The sequence below is a fragment of the Moschus berezovskii genome, chromosome 2 (genome assembly GCF_049115385.1).
Source record: "Moschus berezovskii isolate FMDL1 chromosome 2, NW_MosBer_1.0, whole genome shotgun sequence".
Taxonomy (NCBI): Eukaryota; Metazoa; Chordata; class Mammalia; order Artiodactyla; family Moschidae; genus Moschus; species Moschus berezovskii.
The window spans coordinates 112016194-112043150 of NC_142461.1; the positions used below are offsets into that span (position 1 = coordinate 112016194).

The window sequence follows — 26957 nt, forward strand, 5'->3', positions numbered from 1 at the left end:
TGGCAAAACCAACCAATATAATATTGTAAAATAATTTGCCTCCAATAAAAAATAAATTAATTACCTAAAAAAAATAAAATAAAATAAAATACTGTGATAAGAGTATTAGCCACATCACGTTACTGTTATTTCTTCTCATACAATGTTAAGGCAACATGATATTTAAGGAAAAAAAAATGTCTTACGTAGCTCTGGGATCTACTGCTAGTCCGCCTAGATTTGTTATGTTTTCACTAAGCAGCACAGTCCTGTGGCTCCCATCCAGTTTAGCGACTTCAATTGTTTTCAGGGAAATGTCTGTCCAGTAAAGATTGCGTCCTATCCAATCTACTGCGATATTTCCAGTCATGCTGACACCACTGTCAAGTATCTAAAGACGAAAGTGAATAATAAGTGAACTCTCAAGAAATAATCCAAACCTAGAAATAAAATGAAAATTGAGAATAAGGGATCATCTAACTTGTCCTATGATTTCATGTGAGGACTAGAAAATGTGGTCTTCCCATGTAGAAACAGTAGGGTTTTCTAGGGAAAATCTACAAGATTGTGTAGAATTGAATACTCTATTGTTGGATTAGTGTGGAGTTTTGGTTTCAGAATTTTTTCAATTAAACAAAAACTGTATCCATTTGCTAAGTTGGCCACCCTATGAAACTTTACAGTGTTCTCATAGCAAAAGTAATGCCTTTATTGATTGAGAGCCAACAATTACAAAATAAAGTTCTAAGGAGCAGAGGAAACATAACCACCAAGGATGAAGAAATTGAAACCCTAAGAGACTGATCAAGAAACATAACTGAATTAAAGCTAAGAAAAGCAACTTCAACTACAAGGTCCTATTGTATAGCACAGGGAACTATATTCACTATCCTATATAATAAACCATGATAGGAAACAAATAATAAATTTTAAAAATATTTTAAGACAAAAGAAAGAAAAGCAACCTCCCCTGTGTCTCCCTTGTTTTTTATGCACTAGGGGGAAAAAAATGCAGAAGGGACTTCCAAGATGCAATGAGGTCTCTGTATCATATAACCTGGTATTCAGATTCAAGTCTCTCCCTTCAGATCCCATCAGATAGGAATTAGGAACATCCAGGGCTTTTAAGTATGGATGGCCCAGAGGGAGACATGAGAACCACTTAAGATAAGGTAGGACCTTCTCTCACTGGTGAGTAACAGCAAACAGACCTGAGACTGGGGAACTGGTCAGATCAAAGGCCAGTAGACATGGACTTATGTACTTACTAGTTTTTTATCTGTTCCATTTTGAAACGCACTCCAGATTTTACCCTGAGTTCCATCAGACCAAAAGATGCGACCACTGACTGAATCAAAATCCACAGCCACGATGTGAGAACCATGTTGGATAACCGGGTAGATGAAGTAGCCCTTCCGGGTAATGTTGCCAGCAACAAGCTGGCTCTGGCTCGCCACCAGTAACAGACTTTCAGATTCTGTCCAAGAAGAAAACATGAAGTGTCAACGATTCTGGGAGAAACAACAATATTTGATAACAGAAAGAAGATGCCATTCCAAACTAGAGTAATGGGGGAGAACAAAAACTCCTGTAAGAATGATGTTACCTTAATAGCTGATTTTAAGCTTTCAAAATATCTTTCATCCTTGAATTACACTTCATTGTTTATCTATCAACCTGGAGTGAACTATTCTTGCATTCTTCCTGTTACTATAGTTACTTTTGTACTTGCTTATTTTGTACTCTGCATTCAGCTGTGGCAGAGATTTCTAATCATTCCCATGTCCTCTCTCTTCTTTTTAGTAATAAATTATGCCAAGTTTTAGCACAGCACAGGGCCTAAGAGCTAGAAACGTTTCTCCATTTCCATTTCAATTTGGAGAGACTATATGACTAAGTTTCCATCAATAAAATGCAAACACAAATGATGTGTCAAATTCCAGGCATCATCCTTAAAAGGAAGCTGCTCACCCCTTTCATACTTCCTGGGAGCTGGCAAACTCTGGAGCAAGATCACTGTATCCCTGGATGGAAGGCACACCAGCTTTTACCCCCAAACCCTCTACCCTCCAGACTCCTACCTGAAAAGAAGAAACTGACTCTTTGGTTTTAGTATTCTTTATTTGGTCATATTTAAAGCAACCACATCCATGCCCTAACACATAGTACAAACACTTTCATGTCATAGAAACTGAATTAATACTATGTGTGTGTTGTGTTCAGTTGTGTCCAACTCTTTGCCATTCCATAGGCTGTAGCCCACCAGACTCCTCTGTCCATGGAATTTGCCAGGCAAGAATACTGGACTGGGTTGCCATTTCCAATTCCAGGGGATCTTCCTGAGTCAGGGATTGAACCTGAGTTTCTTATGTCTACCTGCATTGGCAGGCAGATTCTTTACCGCTGCGCAATCTGGGAAACCCAGAGTTGATACTGGTTGAATTTAATTCATTAGGCATTATATAAAGGTGGTGTCTGGAGTGTGCCTGTTACACTAGCTGGAGTTAGTTCACTGTCATTACCTGTAGCTTTACAAGTCCTCCGATCAGCGTCTAGCCTGTATTCTGAATCGCACCAGCACCGGAAAGAACCTCTCATGTTGTAACAGTACTGGCTACAAAAGCCTGGAATACGACATTCATCTATGTCTTCGCAGGTCTTAGAGTCATTGCCAAGCAGGTATCCCAGCGGACACTGGCATTGGGCCCCATAAGGCCCTTGAATACACTGGTGAGTACAACCACCATTGGAATCTGAGCAGCTATTCTGGTCTAGAAAAAAGAAAAAGAAATCACAAAGGGGAAAAGTCAGGCATCTTTGCTTCTTTGGTTCACTCTGCCACATTACATGTCATACAATCTCACGTCACCCTCAACACAACACCCGAGTATGAGCTATGAGCAGAATCCACATGGATGAGGTCCATAGGCTGTCCGGTGCTCCGACTTGCCTAAGGATTTACCATCTTTCACATCCACTGGACATGGACCACTTTCTTCACTACAGCCCTCTAATATAACTCCATTTAGTGCAATGAGAGAAATGTGGAGGAAATATAAACTAAGCAAAAAGAAACATAACTGTCTGTGGTAAAGCATGCAAAGAGACCTAAATGACTTCCCGTTTGTTCTCTGTCATTCTTCTACCTACACAGATATGGAAGACAAGACTTCGACACTGAAGAACAGAGCTGAAAGGTTTACAAAGGGGAAAGACAACTGAAAGACTCGAGGGCATAGTTACACCAACATACCATCATCCTTACTTTCAGGTGTAAAATGACTGTGCCTGAGGCACCCACGATAGTTATCTGCCTGTAGATGCAAATACCCTCTATTTCCATGTGTACTCTTATTTATAAGAGTCATAGTATGAAACATGTAGCAGAAGGGGAAGTAAGCCAAAATGATTAGGACATTTTCAGCACAAACGCAATGCAAATAAAATCATAAGAATCTAAAATACTTTGCAGTCATACCTGGCTGGGGTTCATCTGAGAGTGAGCATTGATTAAAGAGCAAAGAAAGGAAGGACAGTAATTAGGATGATATGCCAATCACAGGATTTTAATCACAGCAAACACAAATCCCTGGACTTTGTTTTGTGGCAAGTTCTGATTGAAATTAGGAAATATGAAAGTTAGAAAAACGTATGAGTGCATTACCCAACACAACCAAATTTAATTTCATGATCTAATGAAGTAAAAACACAGAACTGGGTGCAAAGGATTAAATGAGAAATACTATCCAGTGATGATTTATTTGAATTCCATGAGGGCTATCCCTACACAGGTTGAAATTCAGAGAACTGAGATTCCCTCCTCAAGAACTACATGGTGATTGTGACAATGATGACACGCAGCTGGCCACTGCTCAGGATGAGTTCATGGCCAGTAAACTGTGGTCAGGAAACTTACTGCAAAGTGGGGACTCATCTGTCCCACCAGGGCAGTCAGGGATACCATCACACACTGCACTCAGATTCACACAGATGCTATGGCCGGGGCATTGCCACTGCCAACTGGGACACTGAAAGGGCTGAGTAGGGCAGTCCTTCTCATCGCTCATGTCTCCGCAATCATTGTCCCCATCACAGAGCCAATTTCTATAGATGCAGTTTCCATTTTGACAGACGAAATGAGATGGATGGCAGGTTTTGGGGGGACAGCCATTGTGCTCATCAGATCCCTGGAGGCAGTCCTCATGCCCATCACACTCCCAGGTCTTTGGAATGCAGATCCCATCTTCTTGGCACTGGAATTCATCTTGGTGGCACATACCAGGAGGCCTGGTTGCTAAGAGAACAGCATGAGGAAAATGCGTTTGTGAATGTGATCCATAATCCCTTTTATACAACTCCTAGGTTCAGAAGAAGTCATTTTGGATCAATGGGTGGGTTTCTAATAATGATTACGACAAAGGTAATATTAACATCTAAAATGATTGTCTTCTCTGTCTGATCTGATTAATGGGTCTGATAACAAAGAAACGGATGTACAATGGATAGAAGTCCCTGAGTCAAAAGAAAATTATATTTCCTGTGTTTCTAACTTTGGATTAAATAATAAAGAATCATCAGAGCATTTAGTAGAGGTTAAACAGCTATGGCGGAGAAGGCAATGGCAAGCCACTCCAGTACTCTTGCCTAGAAAATCCCATGGATGGAGGAGCCTGGTAGGCTGCAGTCCGTGGGGTCGCTATGGGTCGGATACGACTGAGCGACTTCACTTTCACTTTTCACTTTCACACATTGGAGAAGGAAATGGCAACCCACTCCAGTGTTCTTGCCTGGAGAATCCCAGGGACGGGGGAGCCTGGTGGGCTTCCGTCTATGGGGTCACACAGAGTCGGACACGACTGAAGTGACTTAGCAGCAGCAGCAGCAGCAGCAAACAGCTATGGTGACATGGAATTCATGTATTTCATATATTTGGATGTTATCACTTTCCCTCAAATGAATTATACTAAATGAAGCCAAGTAGGAAGTCAAGAAATACCTAGAGTAACATGCAAATTAGAGAAGGCAATGGCAACCCACTCCAGTACTCTTGCCTGGAAAATCCCATGGACGGAGAAGCCTGGTAGGCTGCAGCCTGTGGGGTCATGAAGAGTCGGACACGACTGAGCAACTTCACTTTCACTTTTCACCTTCATGCACTGGAGAAGGAAATGGCAACCCACTCCAGTGTTCTTGCCTGGAGAATCCCAGGGACGGCGGAGCCTGGTGGTCTGCCGTCTATGGGGTCACACAGAGTCGGACACGACTGAAGTAACTTAGCAGCAGCAGCCAGGAGTTGGTGATGAACAGGGAGACCTGGCGTGCTGCGGTTCATGGGGTCACAAAGAGTCGGACACGACTGAGTGACTGAACAGATGATGATGAAGCCAAGATGACTGTAAATCTTCCATTCTTTGCAAACTTTCCACTATTCGTCAAGCAATTCTTGTTGATTGCTTGCCTATTTCACAGGAGTAAACCCAAACTCTCTCCCAGGGACCTTGTAAGGTAATAGAAAGCCAGAGGCAATGGCACTTTAACCTCAGATCACCTGAGAAGAATGCCATGTTTTCAATGTGAAACAGAAACTTTGGTGATTAAGAATTTCTAGGTGTTGTACAGACTTATTAAGTATGTAAGCGTTTATATTTTCTTTTATCCATAGATTTAAACTGTCCCTTTCTGATTGTTGTTGTTGTTATAGTCACTCAGCCGTGTCCGACTCTTTGTGACCCCAGGGACTATAGCCCACCAGGCTCCTCTGTCCACGGGATTCTCTAGGCAAGAATACTGGAGTGGGCTGCCATTTCCTTCTCCAGGGATCTTCCGGACCCAGGGATCAAACCCTCATCTCCTGCATTGGCAGGTGGATTCTGTACCACTGAGCCATCAGGGAAACCCTCTTTTCTGATCAGGGAGGAGAACGGATAGAAACCTACTTTTTATGATACAAAACACCAACATTCAAACAAATGATCACCTCACCTTGTTTAATATAAAAATGACAATAACAAATCCTTTCCATTATTAGGTCTACAGCCTGTGAAGTTTATAGGTCCATCAGATTTATAGTCCATGAAGTCCTCCTTGAACCCTCAAAAAATTTCTTTTCTCGGAACCTTCATTGAATTTTATCTGTATCATTTCTACAAAGCCCTTATAACTATCTGCCTTGCTTTGTTTCTTACTTTCTATCAGACTCCCAGGACAAAGACCACAGAAAACATGTTAGCAGGTACTAAATAAATGATTTGCTTGATGTGACCTCCCTATTGAGACTTAAAAGAAACCATTAAAATATCTTTATATATGGCAAACCTCATTGAAACCCACTAATTTTGAATGCCCCAGGTAATACTGAAAACAAAAATACCTGAGAAATATTTAACCTACTCAAAAGACAATTTGAAAGTGCCCATTTACAACTACTTGATTCACAATTTATCCCTATTTGGTGATGTTGATTTGATTTTATTATACAATCAATACTGTGGTCCTTGAACAATGTTTTGTTAATTAGGCTGCCTTCCCTCTAGCTTATCTAAGAGAAAATCTGTGGTAAGAGCAATCCTGGTAAATAAGAAATAACCCCATCACCTGAAACATGCTATGTATATGGTACTTACGACAATCTGTCTCATCAGAGTGGTCATCGCAGTCAAAAATACCATCACAACGATATGTCTTGCTAATACACTGACCATTACTAGCACATGCAAATTGAGAAGCAGTGCAGTTAATTACTGAAAAATGAGAGAAAAATATTAGAAATTAAGCCAAGGAACAACTGAACATTGAAATTTTTCTAAACACCATGAATAAAAATAAACCATTATTACAATAGCCAAGATAGATAAGCAGTTTATTTGTCCATAAACAGAGGAATAGATAAAGAAAATGTGATATATATATACACACAATGAAGCACCACTCAGCCATAAAAAAGAATGAAATTTTGCCATCTGCAACAACGTGGATGGACTTAGTCATAAAGAGAAAGACAAATACCATATAATGTCACTTATATGTGGAATCTAAAAACTAAAGCAAACTAATGAAAATAACCTAAAAGACTCACAGACAGAGAACAAGCAAGTGGTTAACAGTGGGCAGAAAGAAGGGGCAGGGGCAAGATAGGGATAAGCTACAGGAATGTATTACACAACAAAGGGAATATAGCTGGTATTTTACAATTATAAATGGATTTAATCTTTGAATGTTAATTAGTATGTTGTACACCTGAAACATATAAATCAGTTATGGACTTACAACCTCAATGGATTAATTAAGCAATTAATTAATTAAAAAAATAAAACAAAGTACTTACTACAACCAATCTCATCAGACCCATCAGCACAGTCCTTGGTCCCATCACAGACAAAAGATAGGGCAATACATCGGTGATCAGGGCAATGAAACTGAGTAGGTGAACATGTCTGTGTATAATCTAATGTCATCCAAAAACAAAACCAAGTTAATAGTTTATTTCTTGTCCAATGTGTACCAGAGCCAAACTGTATAATGCTTAGGAAATACATAAATTATCTCAGTTGTATGTGTGCTTAAAATTCCTGCATGTCAGGCAGATCGCCTTTTGGAGAGAGGAACAGAAATAATATAGGGCAGAGTCAGAAACTGTGAGGATACTCTGAAAAACAGACCAGATGTAGAAGATAAGCATCATGGCCTTGCTTTGGACTACACCTCATGAATACTATGAAGTCCAAGACTCTTCTGCACAGCTAAGCAATGAAACCCAGCCCACAAGACAGGATGGCCTGTGGTCTTGGAGCATGGTCCACATGATAACCGGACTTAACTGGATCATGATAACTGAATTTAATCCAAAGTCTAAGCAGAACTATCCTCAAAACCAGGACCTTAGCTGGCTGAAGAGACATAGCCTTAGCGTCAGACGGGCTGCCTCCACGACCCAAAACAGGAATCATAATATAGTCTCACAGAATGTGAAAGCTAGAGGGGATCTTAAAGCTTATCTAGCCCTGAAAAAAAAGGGGCTAGCCAAATCATGCAACCAAAACAGAACTTAGTCCAGGGAACTCTGCACCACCTTTGCACAGGTGTGTAAGATTAATGAAATTGAAATGTTCTTTGCCTTTTTATTCTATTGTCTTTTTGCCTGTATAAATGAAAAGAAAAACCAGTAGCTAAACGTCTGGGTGTGTTTATATGATTTAGAAAGGGCAATTGTTTTAAATATCTGAACAGTTAGTTGTGGGATTTTTATTTTCCAGTTTCCATCTGGATATTAGTTAGATATCAAAGACAGTCCTTGTTTTGCTTCCATAGAAAATATTTAGCAAGACTTCCCATGTCTTTGCTTTTACAGCCTATTAATACACTGGTTGACAGATGGAATAGAAGTGTCTAAGATACAATGAAAATTATATGAGCCTTCAAGGAAAGTACTCAAGGCCTACTGATGGTTTAAATCTATTTACTAGGCTGACCAGCCAAGAGAAATCAGTTCAAAACTTACTGCATGACTTTTCATCTGATCCATCCCTACAATCATTATCTGTGTCACAGACCCAGCTCCTTGGGATACAGAAGTTATTGTCACAGGTGAACTGATCAGCACGGCAGGAAGTGGGTGCTCGGGTGGGGCAGTTCTGCTCATCACTGCCATCCAGACAGTCATTCTCTCCGTCACAGCGCCACATTGAGGGAATGCAGTGTCCTTCGTGTTTGCACTCAAATGCTAAAGGTGAACAGGTAGCATCTACAATAGAAACCAACTGGTCTTAAAGACATTGGTTTTTACAGCCTTTTAAATGAGATCTTACCTTTCAATGGGAGCATTACACAAAAGGTGAAAGTCATCATCATTCGCTGACGTTTATTTGGCAACTATTATTTACATATTTTTTCTCTCTGAATCCTCACAAGGATACTGCCAGGTACACATAATTATCTGTATTATACAGATGAGGAAATTGAGGCTTTGAGAGGCTTAGGCATCTGCCCAAGACCAAAGTTCTAGTTGTCACAACTGTAAGGCCCATCCTTTGCCTCTAAGCTATGCTTCCTCTCATCATATGGCTCATTTGAAATTGATAAAACATTTATGTAAAAATCTGCACTCTTAGAAAAGTGCAAAATAAAGCAAAACAAAATAAACCTTTATAAATTCAAAAATGTACAAATGAGCACTTTTATTTTCAAATGTCATTTCTCTTTCTATTAATGTCTCCTTGATAGAAATTTCTGAGTTTTTTTAATCTTTCACAATAGTATTTATTATAAAATGGATTACCATCATAAGAAGATTATAAAGGTTAAAATCACCATTTCACCCATAATCCATTTTATACCTATAGGAGGAAAAACGAATATAGTACATGAGATTTTCAAAAGCTATTATTGCAAACACTTATTCCATGATACCATTCTCTCCAGTACTATAGATTAGATCCCGTTTATTTTGGAGTAGGAGAGGCCAAGACGCAGTGATTCTGCATGTCCACCCAATGTCAGAAAAAAAATTTTATCAAGGATAGTCCAAATAAAGCTAGAAATCATCTGTAACATTATCTATGAATAATATTCATCGTCCAGCTTTCTAAGCCTTTCGCATACATATTCCTTTTTGCTATGGAGATAACCTAAGCTTTTTTTTAAAGCGCATCTCTCTCTGTTATATATTATCATAGGACGTATGGCTAATGTATAAGCTACTTACTAGATGTGGTACACTGGACCTCATCACTGTTATCAAGACAGTCATCAAATCCATCACAGCGATACCGAAGGGGCACGCATCTGCCATTGTGACAGGGGAAGGAAAGAGTGCCACACTGCTCCACCGGCGGCTCTCGGGATGAGTTCTCCACACAGGTCAAATGATCAGAAGCCAGACTCATTCCATAGGGGCAGCCACACACCCGCTGGGAATTCGGCACTGGGAAGCAGAAGTGGCTGCAGTCGCCATTTGGATTGGTGGGTCGGTTACAGGCATTAGACCCTGAAAAAGCAATGCCCCCAAATAAGGGAGTTAAGCACATACCTTTTAGGTTGATCACAGGTTGGGTTTGTCACAAAAAATGAATGGGAAAGAATGCTTCTCAGACCCAATATTAAAAACTGACTTCTTCTTGGAAAGGAACACGCCAAATGACACATTCAATTTAAATACAAAGAAGTGCTGAAACGTGTTTTTCCTCCCATATGCTTAAAGTTAGTAGAGTTGAATAGAAATTCTTACACATTAAAATTATCTCAGTGACAGGAAGATAAAACTATCAGGAGTTACAGTAAATAAGAAGTATTTAAAGGTAAAAGGAGCCACCATATTAAATACATCCATACAAAACAACCTGGCAACATTACTCACCTGTCTGGATTCTAGAATCATATACTTTCGCACGCATTACAGAACCAACACCACTTCGGAGAACAACCGATTGTCCAGGATTGTATTTCCCAAATCGAACAATACCACGTCTCCAATCAGTAACATATATATAGTCTAAGAAGAAATATAGTGATAAGTTTATTTGCCACAGCTCACCTGGGAAAATGCAATATGTTTGTAACGCTTCTTCTAAATGTGGGAAGCTTCTTTCATAAGTATCTGTTTAAATAAATAGATTTGTTTTCCATAACTTGTAATTCTAGAAATGACTCTTTAGAAGCTTATATATATTTTTTTTTCTTAAAGAAAAAATTTATTTGTTGACTTTTGAGCCTCTGAAGCTAAGGACCTTTAATAAAACAACAGAGTTGGAAGAATACTTCCTGACACAAGAGTGCTAGGGAATAAAAACAGTAGAAAGAGTTGCTAGTATAGATATCTGAGAGAGATCCTACCTAGAAGAAGCCTATATTTTTAATAATAGTAGTGTTCAGATTCAGGGAAGAATATTGGAATATGGAATGTTGTGACGGTACTTAATAGCAATTGGGCTTAGACCTCTATGGGTAAAAATTTTTTTAATCTCAGGATTCTTTTATACAATATGAGATGATGCCTCAGGAGACTGAGTTCTTATCCGAGCCATAGCACTAAACTGCTGAGTGATCTTCACTGTGAGGGGGCTCATGTTTCTAGTAAAATTAATCTCTAAGTTCTCTTCCAGGTCACACATTTTATATCCCATATTTAATGAGAACATTTTTAAAAAAATTTGACTCTCAGATTTCAAAATGAGCTTTGAGAAGGCAAAGCACAGATATAGTTCAAGAAGGAAATGTTAGTGTATGTTTAGGGGTCAATAAAATTTATCCACATAAGTGTTCCTATACCTTAAAAGACAATAATGCTCCACAAAGCTGAAAATGGAAGTTAGACGCCATACAAGATTTTAAACATCAAAAATTCAATTGCATTCACTTTACCTTAGATACTAAAGGAGGGAAATAAATGCATATTTCAATAGTTTTCCAAAGAAAAAAACAATAACCAACTAAAAATTCCAACTGACCAGAAAATGACTAAGATGTCACAAATTTTATCATAAAACCAGTTTTCCTTATCTATGGTCTAATCAATGACTAATCAGTCATTGGACTCACTAAATGATATTTAGCCTGACTGGAAATCAAACTGCAAACCTGCAGTTAAATAAAAACTGCATTTTTATTTAATAAATTTTTATTTTAATAAATAAATTTTTATTTAATAAAAATGCAGTTTTTATTTAATTGCAAAATATTCCAGCAAAGAGCAGAGAAAATTTAACATGTTTATACTGTTCCTATGTGAGAACAAATAGGATGTGTCGGATAGCATTAGTAGAAAGGGAAAAAGAATGCATAGGCTGGGAAGAGGGGGGATGCATATTTATAACTGACTCAAAAATCTCACAAGAGCACTTAAAATATTTTAAAATAACATGCACTCCTCCACAGAAAACAGGGGGGGAATATGGAATATATTTACTAGTTATTCATTCCATACTACATGTGTATGAGAAAGTCTTCGAATTATAGTCAGTGTCTACTTTTTTTTAAAAGCAGTATGCCAATTATTCACAGTAGGAAATTTCAGGACTTCCCTGGTGGCTCAATGGAAAAGAATTCAACTGCAATGCAGGAGACGTGGGTTCAGTCCCTGGATGGGGAAGATCCCCTGGCAAAGGGCACGGCAACCCATTCCAGTATTCCTGCCTGGAGAATTCCATGGACAGAGGAGCCTGGTGGGCTATAGTCCATAGAGTCTCAAAGAGTCAGATACTTTGTGAGTTAAACTGAGTGACTTAGCATACATGCAGGAAGTTTCAACCTGAGACACAACCAGCCTAAGTGTAGGGGCTTTCGTGGATCACAAAATGGCACCTCTCTAACTAGATTAATTATGGTTTGTCAAGCAGAACCAGGGTAGATTTTAGTTTCTCCTTACTCTCTTGGCCTGGCACATGCTGCACAATCATTCACAGAAACCCTATTATCAAGACTAAACAAACCACCTGTTTCATGGTGCCAAGCTAGACTCTTATTTCCAGCAACTGAACCCACAAGAACATGCCTATACTCACAAGAGGGGAGATGGGAGGAAGAAAACAGATGCACTGTTATATAAAAATGTCTCAAACAGAAAATAATATTTAATCAACAAACCAAATGTTTTATTTAGACATAAGAGCACCATTTCATAAGTGACCAGTTTTTGTGGAATTATGAGATTGCCAAATGAGGATGAGTTTTATACGGCTTGCACAGTGTAAGTAAAACACTTTTGCTTCAAAACATACCTTGAGAGACAGCAAGTCCAAATGGATTTGTCAACTGATGTACATTGGTCAGGGTTTTTCTGTCTGAACCATCAAAGGTACTGTGCTCAATTTTATCAAAAAAGGCATCTACCCAGTACAATCGTGAAGAACTAGAATAACAAAATGCTTAGTTATTGGTTATTCAGAAATTAGACAAGCACACCTTATACTGAGGGCATTCATAATCAGGAACTTCCCTGGTGGCTCAGCAGTAAAAAATCCGTCTGCAATGCAGTTCGATCCCCCTGAAGAAGGAAATGGCAACCCAGGCCAGTATTCTTGCCTTGGAAATCCCTTGGACAGAGGAACCTGGTGGGCTACAGTCCATGGAGTGGAATGAGTTGGACACAACTAAGAGCTGGACAGTCCATGGGGTCACAAAAGAGTCATACATGACTTAGCAACTAAACAACAACAGCAACAACTGAACAGCGTGTTCAGTTGACACATTTACATTCATTAAGCAAAGTTTAATAGTCTTATGTTCCCCAGAAAAACGAAGCAACTTTCATGAAGTGATTTTCAAATGTGTTAGAAAACCTGAAATGTTATCTTCAAGTTAAGAACTCTAGTTTTCGCCTTATTAAATCCACATTTAGGAAAGATACCATGAGTAACTTATGTTTGAAAAGTTAAACACATTTCTTCCTATTTTTTCTCCTATGAACTGCTTTTGCATTTGATATCTCTAAGCTTGTTTACCCTGTTACCTTTTCCTATATTACTTGACAGATCAATTTCTTAAAATTTAAATCTGATAGTCCAAAAATCCTCCCATAGTGCACACAGGCAAATATACATTTGTTGACACCAAATATTCCCTATTCTCAAGATGGCCCCTGTAAAAATTACAGATGACTAGTACTTCATCAAATCCTTCTTCTATTTCCCTGAGTCTTGCCCTATTCTGCTTCCTCTAGCAATTTTCAGAATATTCATTTTAATGCATACATTTTCATCCCAGCGGAAGCTGGCCAACTACAATATGTCTCCTTTAGCAGCAATTTGGGATGATTCCTACTTACCTCCAATCAATGGACAGCCCACTGGGCCACCCAAGAGTAGTGTTTACTATAGGTATAATGTTAGATCCATCAGCCCATGCTCTCAGGATTTTAGCAGGACGGTACCAAACTGAGAAGAATATATACCTAGAAAAGGATTTAATAAAGCAAAGATGTTAACATTGGCACAAACTATGTGACTTAGATTTAAGCACAAACACAGATTCTCCAGAGAATTGCTGCAAACTAGTTTTCTGTAGGGTTTATATTTTAAAAAATATATGGAAAATACAAATAGCATTAAAATGAGCATCCAGGGCAGAGAACCACTGTGCTACACTTCAGGACTACTGTCGCCAAGTAGGCTCTTTAAAAAGACAAAATTCAGATTATTAATACTATATGTCCTTGAAATAAACAATGAGCAAAACAAAAACAGATTTTATAATCTCTCACTTTCTTTCTAGATTAAACATCCAGGATCCACTAGATGACTCTTTAATCATCTTCCACAAGGAATTTGCCCCAAAGCATTTCATTCCTGATTAAAAATGCATCCAAATCAATGTACCCAAGATGTTTTACCCAAGACATCTTTTTTATGCCTTTTTTTATTTCAAAGGGTAGCAAAAATATAATTGTAGGGGGGAGAAGCTCTTCTCTTTCATGTGAGCCTTAAGAACTAAAATGAGTCTTTTCCAAAAGGTAACTCTTGAAATGCGACTTCATATTGTTTTAAATGAACGACTGATTACGAAAGGAATTTAACGCCTTTTTAAAACCCACTGCCAAAGACTTAGCTTAAGATAAATTCAGTAGAAAATCAACATTTAACTCTCTATCGGGCAATAAAACTTCTTATAAATAGCATCGTCAGTTTTAAAATATATGAGACACACAGGCTTTGCAGTCAGATAGGTCTGGAATTTTAATACTAACTGTTGCTTAATAGCTGTGGGTCCTTGAGCAAGTTACTTTATCTCTCTAAGGTCCAAAACAGGTCTTGTATATACTCACTCACAAACCAGCTTTTGGATTAGATGAGATTATGAACTATGTAAAGTGTTTGCTATGTACCCTCAATCAGGCTTTAGTAAGTTACCAGTCATCACTTTTTTATTACTGTATTAAAACATAACTCCCTGGCTTAAGACGTTATAGTAAGCTATCAGACTATCAAACATATTTAAATAAAAAAAGGTAAGAACTAGAAGGGATGATGTGAAATGCTCTATCTTTTCTTGCCTGACTCCATCAACAATGCAGTGGTTAAACACTTTGTAGTCTGAAAGACTTTTCATTCTGAAAACTACTGAACGATTTAGAAAGCTTTGGTAAACTTTGTACTATGCATTAAAGCTGGGAAGGAATTTGAGCCTTTCCTGATAATTCTGCATATTCATTCCTTCTCCACCGAATCTGTGACTCACTGTTTGGTCCTATGTGACTATGAAAAAAACACAGTTCAGTGAAGGCTGGGAAAGCCAAAACTTAGGAGAAAGTTTTTGAAAGGAGGTAAAGTGATAATTTCAGCATATGCTAACAGATACAGTCTAAGGTGATTTCAATTTACATGGTTCAATCTTGTATTTACTAAATTTGCCAAATACCTATGGCATCACTTGTTTTCTTAAGAAAACATGAACATACTTACCCAGCAGTAGGATGAACTACGATTGACCGTGGGTTATTTAAATTCTGGATGATTGTACGTCTTGATTTATCAGCTAGCTTTATGACACTGACACTCCTATAAGAAGAATCTGTCCAATAGAGATTCCTCGAAATCCAATCAAAACTCAAACTTTGAACACTTGGCACCCTGTTAGCTGTGATAATTTCTCTTCCTGCAAATTAAAATATGGACATGTTTTAAAGTAAGCATATTTTATATGATATACATTTTCCTATCACTGCATATTTAAACTTTGTGTGAGCACTCAAAGACTATTTCAGTAACATGAAATTCTTTAAAAAAAATAAAGCAACTGCAAACTGCAAAGCAACACATGAGATAAACCTAGAATCTACTCATCTCCAAAAGTCTGGATCTCTAAGAATAGATATGATTCTGTTAAACAGAACCAGCAGTCGTATGGCCTGGATTTACTCCCTGTTCAACCTTCCAGAAAAAATTTCTCAGTACAGAACATCTGAAGAAGAGATACCTGAGTTCACATACCCACAACCACCACCCACAGACAGCACTGATAAGCTGACACTGCCAGGTACGACTGGGGGTATCTGTGAGGCAATCCCGCCCAACCTTCTCATCAACAATTCTTTCATAGCCACAAAGTTGCCAAGTTTGGGAAAGACCAGCAGCCAGAAAGGAAATCAGACCTGGGTATGGGGAGAAACAAAGACCACTTTTTCCTTTGTAAATGTTTATGCCTTTCCCCCTCCTTTTTCTTTAAAAAAAAAAAAAAAAAAAAGGATCAGAGTAAACAATCACACCTCTTTCTTTTGATGGAACAAGTCTAGTCTTTTTTCCATTTATTTATTTGAGAAATTGTACAAAGGAAGTCCTCTCTGTGCAAGACACCATACTAGACATTGAGGAAACATGATATTGCTAATAACAGCAGCTTATGCTGAGCACTCAGTACCAGCCACCACTTCCCTGGTGGCTCGGACAGTAAAGCGTCTGCCTACAACACGGAGACTGGGGTTCAATCCCGGGTCACGAAGATCTCCTAGAGAAGGAAATGGCGACCCACGTCAGTATTCTTGCCTGGAAATTCCCATGGATGGAGGAGCCTGGTAGGCTACAGTCCATGGGGTCACAAAGAGTCAGACACGACTGAGCGACTTCACTTCACTTCATGAGCCCAAATACTTTACATGAATTCATCCATCCTCACAACAGCTCAAGAGCAGGAATGACTATTATCTCTACTTTCCACGAGGCTTCCCTGGTGGCTCAGAGGTTAAAGCGTCTGCCTCCAATGCGGGAGACCCAGGTTCGATCCCTGGGTTGGGAAGATCCCTGGAGATGGAAATGGCAACCCACTCCAGTACTCTTGCCTGGAGAATCCCACGGACGGAGGAGCCTGGTAGGCAACAGTCCACAGGGTTGCAAAGAGTCGGACACGACTGAGTGATTTCACTTCACTTCACTACTTTCTACATGGGGAAACTGAGTCATATAAAAGTGAAGCATCTTGAGAGAAATGTGGACACTGTCTTCAAGATATCTATAATGAAGTAGGAGAGGTGAGGGGAGGCAATTAGGGCAAGAGGGAAAGCAATAGAAGAATATTGGCGCTGTGATAAAGGTATGCACAGGACGGTATGGAAATTATGGCAGGAAGTACAGGAGGATGAGATGGTTAACCCGCATCACTGACATGAATATGAGCAAACTCCAGGAGATGGTGAAAGAAAGGGAAGCCTGGTGTGCTGCAACCCATGGGGTTGCAAAGAGTCAGACACAACTTAGCAACTGAACAAGGACAATAGGTGTAGAGAGGTATTTTGCTTTTATTTATTTACTTATCTTGGCCCCATCACACAGCATGCAGGATCTTAATTCCCTAACCACGGATTGAACCAATGCCCCATGCAGTGGAAGCAAAGTCTTAACCACTGGACCACTAGCCAAGTCCAATGGAGAGGTTTCCCAAAGGAAGTGGCGAATGAAGGACTGTAGAAAAGATGTGGAAGTGGGAAGGAGAGACGCCGAGGATTCCACATGTTCAGATGCAGGGCTGAGGTTAACAAGTTAATGATAGAGGCTAAAAGAAAGGAAGAAGCTTGGGTGACCACCAGATTTGGGGAGGGTGGGGCAGTAGGTAAAAGGTGACACCTTTCCCTTGCAGGGGGAGGTCTGGAGAAGGGGAAGAATGGTGAATATTTAGACACATTGGTTTTCAGGTGGTCTGAGGGATATCCAGGTGAAGTATCCAACAGGCAATTGGTGCAATGAATGTGAACACCAGAACATGAGCTTGGTTTGAGACTTTTAGCACTTTCTGCAAGAAGCTTTCCCTGACCTTTCCCTTAACTCTCGAAAAGCATTCAGGAAATGGCCTATCATAGGTTTCCCTACACTAATTTATACTTACTACATTCAGTTCAGTTCAGTCGCTCAGTCGTGTCCGACTCTCCGCAACCCCATGAATCACAGCACGCCAGGCCTCCCTGTCCATCACCAACTCCTGGAGTACACTCAAACTCACGTCCATCGAGTCGGTGATGCCATCCGGCCATCTCATTCTCTGTCGTCCCCATCTCTTCCCACCCCCAATCCCTCCTAGCATCAGATTCTTTTCCAGTGAGTCAACTCGTCGCAGGAGGTGGCCAAAGTATTGCAGTTTCAGCTTTAGCATCAGTCCTTCCAATGAACACCCAGGATTGATCTCCTTTAGAATGGACTGGTTGGATCTCCTTGCAGTCCAAGGGACTCTCAAGAGTCTTCTCCAACACCACAGTTCAAAAGCATCAATTCTTCAGCGATCAGCTTTCTTCACAGTCCAACTCTCACATCCATACATGACCACGGGAGAAACCATAGTCTTGACTAGACGGACCTTGGTTGGCAAAGTAATGTCTCTGCTTTTTAATATGCTATCTAGGTTGGTCATAACTTTCCTTCCAAGGAGTAAGCGTCTTTTAATTTCCTGGCTGCATTCTAAAACAGACACTTACTACATTAGATGGTAACAAAAGACACGGTGCAGAATTATGCGGAAGAAAACGCGCAATTAGAAGAGAGGACCCATGTTGAACTCTGCTGCTGCTAAGTCACTTCAGTCGTGTCCGACCCTGTGAGACCCCATAGACAGCAGCCCATCAGGCTCCCCCGTCCCTGGGATTCTCCAGGCAAGAACACTGGAGTGGGTTGCCATGCCCTTCTCCAATGCATGAAAGTGAAAAGTGAAAGTGAGGTCGCTCAGTCATGTCCAACTCTTCGTGACCCCATGGACTGCAGCCTACCAGGCTTCTCCGTCCATGGGATTTTCCAAGCAAGAGTACCAGAATGGGTTGCCATGGCCTTCTCCAATGTTGAACTCTAGAGATCACAATTGCATATAGGACAGATAAAGAAAAAACAAAGCTAGTGGAGGTGATGGAATTCCAGTTGAGCTATTTCAAATCCTGAAAGATGATGCTATAAAAGTGCTACACTCAATATGCCAGCAAATTTGGAAAACTCAGCAGTGGCCACAGGACTGAAAAAGGTCAGTTTCCATTCCAATCCCAAAGAAAGGGAATGCCAAAGAATGCTCAAACTACCACACAATTGCACTCATCTCACACGCTAGTAAAGTAATGCTTAAAATTCTCCAAGTCAGGCTTCAGCAATACGTGAGCCGTGAACTTCCAGATATTCAAGCTGGTTTTAGAAAAGGCAGAGGAACCAGAGATCAAATTGCCAACATCCTCTGGATCATCGAAAAAGTAAGAGAATTCCAGAAAAACATCTATTTCTGCTTGACTATGCCAAAGCCTTTGACTGTGTGGATCACAATAAACTGTGGAAAATTCTGAAAGAGATGGGAATACCAGACCACCTGACCTGTCTCTTGAGAAACCTATATGCAGGTCAGGAAGCAACGGTTAGAACTGGTCATTGAACAACACACTGGTTCCAAACAGGAAAAGGAGAATGTCAAGGCTGTATATTGTCACCCTGCTTATTTAACTTATATGCAGAGTACATCATGAGAAACGCTGGGCTGTAGGAAGCACAAGCTGGAATCAAGATTGCTGGGAAAAATATCAATAACCTCAGATATGCAGATGACACCACCCTTATGGCAGAAAGTGAAGAACTAAAGAGCGTCTTGATGAAAGTGAAAGAGGAGAGTGAAAAAGTTGGCTTAAAGCTCAACATTCAGAAAACTAAGATCACGGCATCCGGTCCCATCACTTCATGGCAAATAGATAGGGAAACAGTGGCTGACTTTATTTTTTGGGCTCCAAAATCACTGCAGATGGTGACTGCAGCTATGAAATTAAAAGACGCTTACTCCTTGGAAGGAAAGTTATGACCAACCTAGACAGCATATTAAAAAGCAGAGACATTACTTTGCCAACAAAGGTCCATCTTGTCAAGGCTATGGTTTTTCCAGAGGTCATGTATGGATGTGAGAGTTAGACTATAAAGAAAGCTGAGCACTGAAGAATTGATGCTTTTGAACTATGGTGTTGGAGAAGACTCTTGAGAGTCCCTTGGACTGCAAGGAGATCCAACCAGTCCATCCTAAAGGAGATCAGTCCTGGGTGTTCATTGGAAGGACTGATGTTGAAGCTGAAACTCCAATACTTTGGCCACCTCATGTGAAGAACTGACTCATTTGTAATGACCCTGATGTTGGGAAAGATTGAGGGCAGGAGGAGAAGGGACGACAGAGGATGAGATGGTTGGATGGCATCACTGACTCAATGGACATGGGTTTGTGTGCAGGGAGGCGTGGCATGCTGCGGTTCATGGGGTCGCAAAGAGTCGGACACGACTGAGTGACTGAACTGAAGTGACTTAAAGAAAAAATGTTTAAGGAACACTGAAATAATGGTCAAGAAACAGAAGGAAATTCAGGAGTGTGTTGTCAAGGGGAAAAAAACATTGAAGAAAATGACTAAGGTGCCAAAGATAAGAACTGAAAGTTTATAACAAAGTGACTGGAGGTGACTGGGATAAGATTGGTTTCAAGAAACTGACATAGTGCAAAGAGGTGAGAAATGCAGATACGGAAGTAGGGCTTAAAAAATGTGCACCAAACTTTTAAGGTGCTTGTCCACAAACCTGAGGACAGAAGACTGTAATCAAAGAGGAACATGAAGCAGAGGGTGGGCTGAAGGATTTTTAGGATGAGAGAGATTTCAGCATATCTGATGAGGATAAGTCAATAGAACAAAAAAAGCTGGAGAAGAGAAAGGATCACTAATGGGGCAAATTCCCTGAGGGTCAGCCCATATTGACTTCAATGTGACTTTGAATGGTTTTTGCACATAAACTCATTGAATTTCACCTTTTCACTCTGAAAAACAGAGCAAACGTAATACCTCCCTAACCAAAGTGCAAAGAGTTTAACCACTATTTTAAAAGGCAATATTCTCAGCATGTGGACTTGAAATTTATTTAAAAAAAAAAAGAAGAAAGAAAACCGTGATGAGAACTGAAGTTGCCAAAGCTATAAGAAGCTGACCTGTGGAGGCACCTGCGGGAGACAGCCTGTGTGTCGTAGCTCTGCAGACGTAACTCTAGTCTACAGAAAAAAAGGTCTTCTGGTTCAAAATAACAGATTAACCACACATTTACCTCCTCTTCCTTCCAGTAGAAGAACAGATGAAGAGAAAGAAACTGGAGAAGGGGTAACTAACTAAAGAAAAGGTGAGATATACCAGCAGAGGTGAGCACCGACATACACATATGCAGAAGCTTCAGCTTATCTGCAGGCAGAAGCACCAGATTCTGAAAAAGGCAGGGGTGGGTAACTACCCTGGTCTAGAGGCTTCCCTGGTGGTCCAGTGGTTAAGAATCTGTCTTGTAATGCAAGGGACTGGTTTGATCCCTGGTCAGGGAAGATCCCACAAGCCATGGAGCAACTAAGCCCGTGTGCCAAGACTACTGAGCCAACACTCTAGAGCCCATGAGCCGCACTACTGAAGCCTGCACACCTAGAGCCTGTGTGCTGTAACAAGAGAAGCTACCGCAATGAGAAGCCCGCACATCACAAGGAAGAGTAGCCCTCGTTCGCTTCAACAAGAGAAATCTCCACACTGTTCTCTTGTCGAAGCGAACGAGGGCTAGAACTCCCATATGATCCAGCAATCGCACTCCTGGGCATACACACCGAGGAAACCAGAATTGAAAGAGACACATGTACTCCAATGTTCATTGCAGCACTGTTTATAATAGCCAGGACATGGAAGCAACCTAGATGTCCATCTGCAGACGAATGGATAAGAAAGCTTTGGTACATATACACAATGGAGTATCATTCCGCCATTAAAAAGAATGCATTTGAATCAGTTCTAATGAGGTGGATGAAACTGGAGCCTATTATACAGAGTGAAGTAAGCCAGAAAGAAAAACACCAATACAGTATACTAACGCATATATATGGAATTTAGAAAGATGCAAATGATAACCCTGTATACGAGACAGTAAAAGAGACTCAGATGTATAGAACAGTCTTTGGGACTCTATGGGAGAGGGTGAGGGTGGGATGATTTGGGAGAATGGCATTGAAACATGTATGTTGTCATATGTGAAACGAATCACTAGTTCAGGGTCAATGCATGTTATAGGATGCTCAGGGCTGTCATGCGGGGATGACCTAGAGGGAGGATAAAGGGAGGAGGGAGGTGGGAGGGGGGTTCAGGAGGGGGAACTTATGTAAACCCGGGGCGAATTCATGTCAATGTATGGCAAAACCAACCAATATAATATTGTAAAATAATTTGCCTCCAATAAAAAATAAATTAATTACAAAAAAAAAAAAACAAGAGAAAGCCCACAGGCAACAGTGAAGACGCACCACAGCCAATAAATAAATCAAAAAGGTGGTATGGGGAACCCAAGACCCTGAGCATCTATGACACTCCTCTCCTCGGCCTCCTCTAACAGACCTGAGAATTTTCTTCCTCGGGGGGAACTCAACTCAGAGAGGCTGCAGGCTGAGGACTTGTGGCATGACAGCAGACTGGGATCCGCACAGAACTGAACACAGGAGGATTATGCCTGTGAACACTGCACTGAAGGGGCCTCCGCCCCTCTCATCTGCACTACTCCCAGAACGCAGGCGCGAGTTTCCCCCTCTTACTCCTCACCCCAACAGGGAGAATGGGGGCATCCACTAAGAAGAAATTGACTATCTCCAGAAAGGATTTGCTGATACTGATATTTGGAAACTTCTCAACAAAAAGGCTGCTTGATCACCAACTGATGAGGCCCATTCATACCTACAGCTTTCTGGTCAGCACTTTATAGCTTTGCTCTTACTATCAAACAAGGCTCAAAGAGCCTTTTTATTAAGTTTCCTTCATAAAAAGGACATCTGAAAACAACCCCAAAAGAAAAAGCAACCCAAAGGCAATGGAAAGAGAAAAATTAATCATTTAATGTAATTAATATCTTCATAGACTAAGAAAAGATTAAATTTATTTTTCAATTAATTAATTAATTAATTTGCACTGGGTCTTAGTTGAGGAATGTGGGGTCTGGTTCTTTGACCAGGGATCACATCTGAGCCCCCTGCTTTGAGAGCATGGAGTCCTAGCCACTGAACCACCAGGGAAGTCCCAGGCTTTATTTTTAAAAAGAGATAATCAGAGAGCAAGAAGGAAAATTAAATATTGATAATTAAGTTAAATTAATTGAAAATTAAATATCTGATAGACTAAAACTAAAATGCCAAAAAGAAAAAATTCACAGAAAGTAGAACGAAATAATAAGAGATGAAAACTAGGAAAGGAAAGATAAGAAGAAAACAGATGATTAACCTAACATGCTTGAATAGAAAAAGCAGGGGCAAGAAAACTCCCAGAATAGGAGAGAAATCCCAAGATGAAAAGGATCACAAAAAGATTCTAAAAGTTTCCAAAAAGAAACAAAAAGACTCTCCCCGCCAGAAAGGAATGTCATATACACTGAAATGCTGCTGCAGATGGCATAGGACTTCCAACATGGGCTACTAGAAGAGAGTGCAGCAATGTCTTCAAATTTCTGAGTTAAAACTACTTTCACCCTACACCTTGTCAAATGATCAAGTTGCAGGGCAAAATAAAAGCAGGTTCAGACTCAAATTATATACCACCCTACCCATTCAAAGCTACGATACAATGTGTTTGAATAAAGTATGGAAATAAGTCGGGAAAGAGAAATAAATGGCTTGCTGGAAATAGGAAAACCAGCAGAGAGAAGCAGCAGATGGAGGTCAGAAGAGCTGTGTGCCAGATTCAACTATACAGCAGAGCGGGGGGGAAAATCACAGATTTTGCATTTGATAAATACGTAGATACACAGACAAGCATTTGATAGATCTGTGTGGGGAAAATATAATAGCTATAGAAGAAACTAAGCAAATGAAGATGGAGCAATTGTTAAACTCCAGGGGGGAAAAAATCAACATTTGTTCAAGAAATGTCATCATGAAATACTACTTGATTTAGCAGTGAACAAAAAATTATGTTCTAGCTTTTTAGGGAGAAGGGGAGGGAAAAAGAGCTGATTCCTTATCTGTAATAAGGAAAATAAATGTTTAAAATGACAAATCAAGAAAAGGTACGGCAACAGAGAATAATAACCCTGATTCCATATTGCATCTATTCCTTTAGCTCTAACCTTTGTTCTCTGTTGCCTGTGCTTAGTCACGTAGGCTCGGCACCTTTTGTAAAGGAATGTTGCCTATGGGATAAAATACACAGGATAGCCCATTCTCAAGGTTGTGACATTTAAAAGTATAAAATTTCCCTTCATATAGAGATAAAACCCTGGGGTAGGAAATGGCAACCCACTCCACTATTCTTGCCTGGAGAATTCCTTGGACAGAGGAGCCTGGGTGACTACAGTCCATGGGGCTGCAAAGAGCTGGACATGACTGAGCGACTGAACACACACACACACAGAGATAAAAGGCTTCCCAGGGGGCCCTAGTGGTAAAGAATCTGTCTGTGATGCAGGAGACGTGGGTTTGATCCCTGGGTCAGGAAGATCCCTGGAGAAGGGAATGGCAACCCACTCTGGTACTCTTTCCTGGAGAATTCCTTGGACGGTGGTGTCTGGTGGGCTACAGTCCATGGGGTCTCAAAGAGTTAGATATGATTGAGTGCCTAATACTTTCTACTTTCTTTCTATAGAGATAAAAAGTTGCAGAACAGAGAACAGCTTTTACTTTGTTGGTAGTTTACAGGAACATGGTAAACAGATTACATGGATAGCTCCAAGGACAAAGGATGCACCAGCCAAATCCTCTCTGCTTTTAATATAAAAGAGGCTTGAATTCTAATTCGGATAAGATGGTTTTTTGGGATACTAGTCTATCATCTTCTTGGTCTGCTGGCTTTCCAAATAAAGTTGCTATTCCTGGCTGGAACACCTCATCTCTAGGTTTACTAGCCTGTCATGCAGTGAGTTGTATGAGCTTGGACTCAGCAACAGTATAAGCATTAGTAAGTATTAGTAACTTACTAATTACTAATACTTACTAATTATTGTATTAGTAAGTATTAGTAACAGTATAAATATTAGTAAGTGTAAGTATTTAGAAACATGGGGACAAAAGAATGGTAAGGAATTACCTCTAGTGAGCAAGTCTGAGTTGGGACAGGGTGGAGCAGAGTAATAGAGTTTTCCATTGATAATAACTACAATAATAGCTTTTGTTGTTCTTCAGTTGCTAAGGCATGTCCAACTCTTTGTGACTCCATGAATTGCAGCACACCAGGTTTCCCTGGCCTTCACTATTTCCCAGAGTTTGCTCAAACTCTCATCCATTGAGTCAGTGATGCCATCCAACCATCTAGCTAACATTTACTGAAAATATTTACTATTTTCCAGGCATCATTCTCGATGTTTTAAATGCATTAACCTAAAATCCTATCAAAAACATTATGAGTTATGTAGTGCCTTTATTATTATTCCTATTTCACAATAACATTCCCAAGATTATACAACTAAGAAATGTGAGAAGTCAGGATTCGAAACTAAGCAGTGAGCTTCTGAGCTGGCCCTCCTAGTTGCTATGTTATTCTGGCTACTTTATTTTTTTTCAGTTTTCAACCCATTAGGGATGGTAAAATCAAAGTACTGGATCATGATAGTACCCAACTGATAAGGTCTGACTGACTATAATTTATCTTTCTGTGAGGATTATGAAGATTTTAACAGAATTCCAATCAACTAGAAACTTACAGTAAATCTATATTTATATATAATTCATATATTTTAAAAATAAATATTCTTATTCCATTTAGGTAGTGTAGCAACCCTATACAGAGATCATTCCATTGGCTCAGTCTGGCTGCTTGAATAAAAGCAACAGCCTCTAGTCAATTAGCCCATTAACAGCTTTCACACATTTAACCCTCCTTTCATGAAGTGGCGATATGGTAATATTCGTAGCCGTCCAACAGAGAATGAGACGGCTGGATGGCATCACCAACTCAATGGATATAAGTTTGAGTGAACTCCGGGAGTTGGTGATGGACAGGGAGGCCTGGCGTGCTGTGATTCATGGGGTCACAAAGAGTCGGTCACGACTGTGCGACTGAACTGAACTGAACTGAATTACATCAATAATTGTTTTAAAATGCAGTCTCATTTGTAACTTATTTTGAAAATGAAGTGTTCGCTTAGAACTAATTTATAGATTTCCCTATTTAAAAATATTTAGCAAGCTTAGTAAAAGACCCTGCTTAAGAAGTGAATGCAAAAGTTTTATAGGGCAAATGATTAGTATTATTATTGAAAACAGACAAAACAAGACAGAAAAAAAACTTTAAAAGCATTCTCACCTGTACCATCGAGCTTCTGTCTATAAATAATGTTTTTCTTTGTATCTGAAAAAAAGATAGCCTTCTCGCGGGCATCAAAATCAATCCCAAGGAAGACGGAGGAAGATCCCGTCACCGGAAGGACGACATCCGTCTGGTGAGAGAGGGTGAGCGGGATGCCACGCACAGCCAGATTAGATGAAAAGAGGAGAAACCGCTCAGCAGCTGTAGAGAGAAGGACACACGCAGTCAGCCACAGCTTGGTTCCTGCCTTCTCCCAGTTCCAGAGAAATTACTTTTACACCCATAAATCACATCTGATAATTCTGAAATAAATTAAAAAATATGTGAAAAACAGAGTTGGAAATAATGGCAAGAAGGAAAATACCATAAAGGCTGCAAATCTTACTTCTCCCTGAGAAATTTATCCTTAAGATTTACTTATATAACGCATGGTGTCCATATGCTGAATTTCCAAATTCATTAACTGAATAAATGGTATTAACTGAATCATGATTCCATCAAAATTCTCAAGTTACATTAACTTTTGTGTAGAGATCTATATCAAGAATCCTACTGCAGTTTAGGAGATGCGAAGACCAGCAAAAAAGAAGATTAACAGCAACCAGGTAAATTATTTAGAAAGAAACAAAGGAAGGAAAGCAGAAAGGGAGGAGAGGAATGAAGGAAATAGGAAAGAAGAAGTGATGTGTAAAATCAAAGAAGAAGACAGAGAAATCCAAAAGGAGAACATGGTTTTTGCAATGAGGGTGATTTTTATCTGAATCTAGGATGACCT

At 39.9% G+C, this 26957-nt stretch overlaps 1 protein-coding gene across 1 annotated transcript in view; it reads right to left on the reverse strand.

The window, feature by feature from the left end:
* The window catches only part of LRP2 (LDL receptor related protein 2), a 184030-nt gene that overhangs the window by 87720 nt on the left and 69353 nt on the right, over nt 1-26957 (reverse strand). The window contains exons 16-28 of the mRNA XM_088829892.1: nt 26180-26383; nt 15369-15561; nt 13736-13861; nt 12690-12820; nt 10331-10465; nt 9680-9961; nt 8477-8719; nt 7304-7423; nt 6603-6719; nt 3896-4273; nt 2502-2750; nt 1248-1456; nt 186-370 (exon numbers count right to left, since the gene is read on the reverse strand). Coding sequence (XP_088686018.1) covers nt 186-370; nt 1248-1456; nt 2502-2750; nt 3896-4273; nt 6603-6719; nt 7304-7423; nt 8477-8719; nt 9680-9961; nt 10331-10465; nt 12690-12820; nt 13736-13861; nt 15369-15561; nt 26180-26383 — 2572 coding nt within the window. The remainder of the gene's footprint in view (nt 1-185; nt 371-1247; nt 1457-2501; nt 2751-3895; nt 4274-6602; nt 6720-7303; nt 7424-8476; nt 8720-9679; nt 9962-10330; nt 10466-12689; nt 12821-13735; nt 13862-15368; nt 15562-26179; nt 26384-26957) is intronic.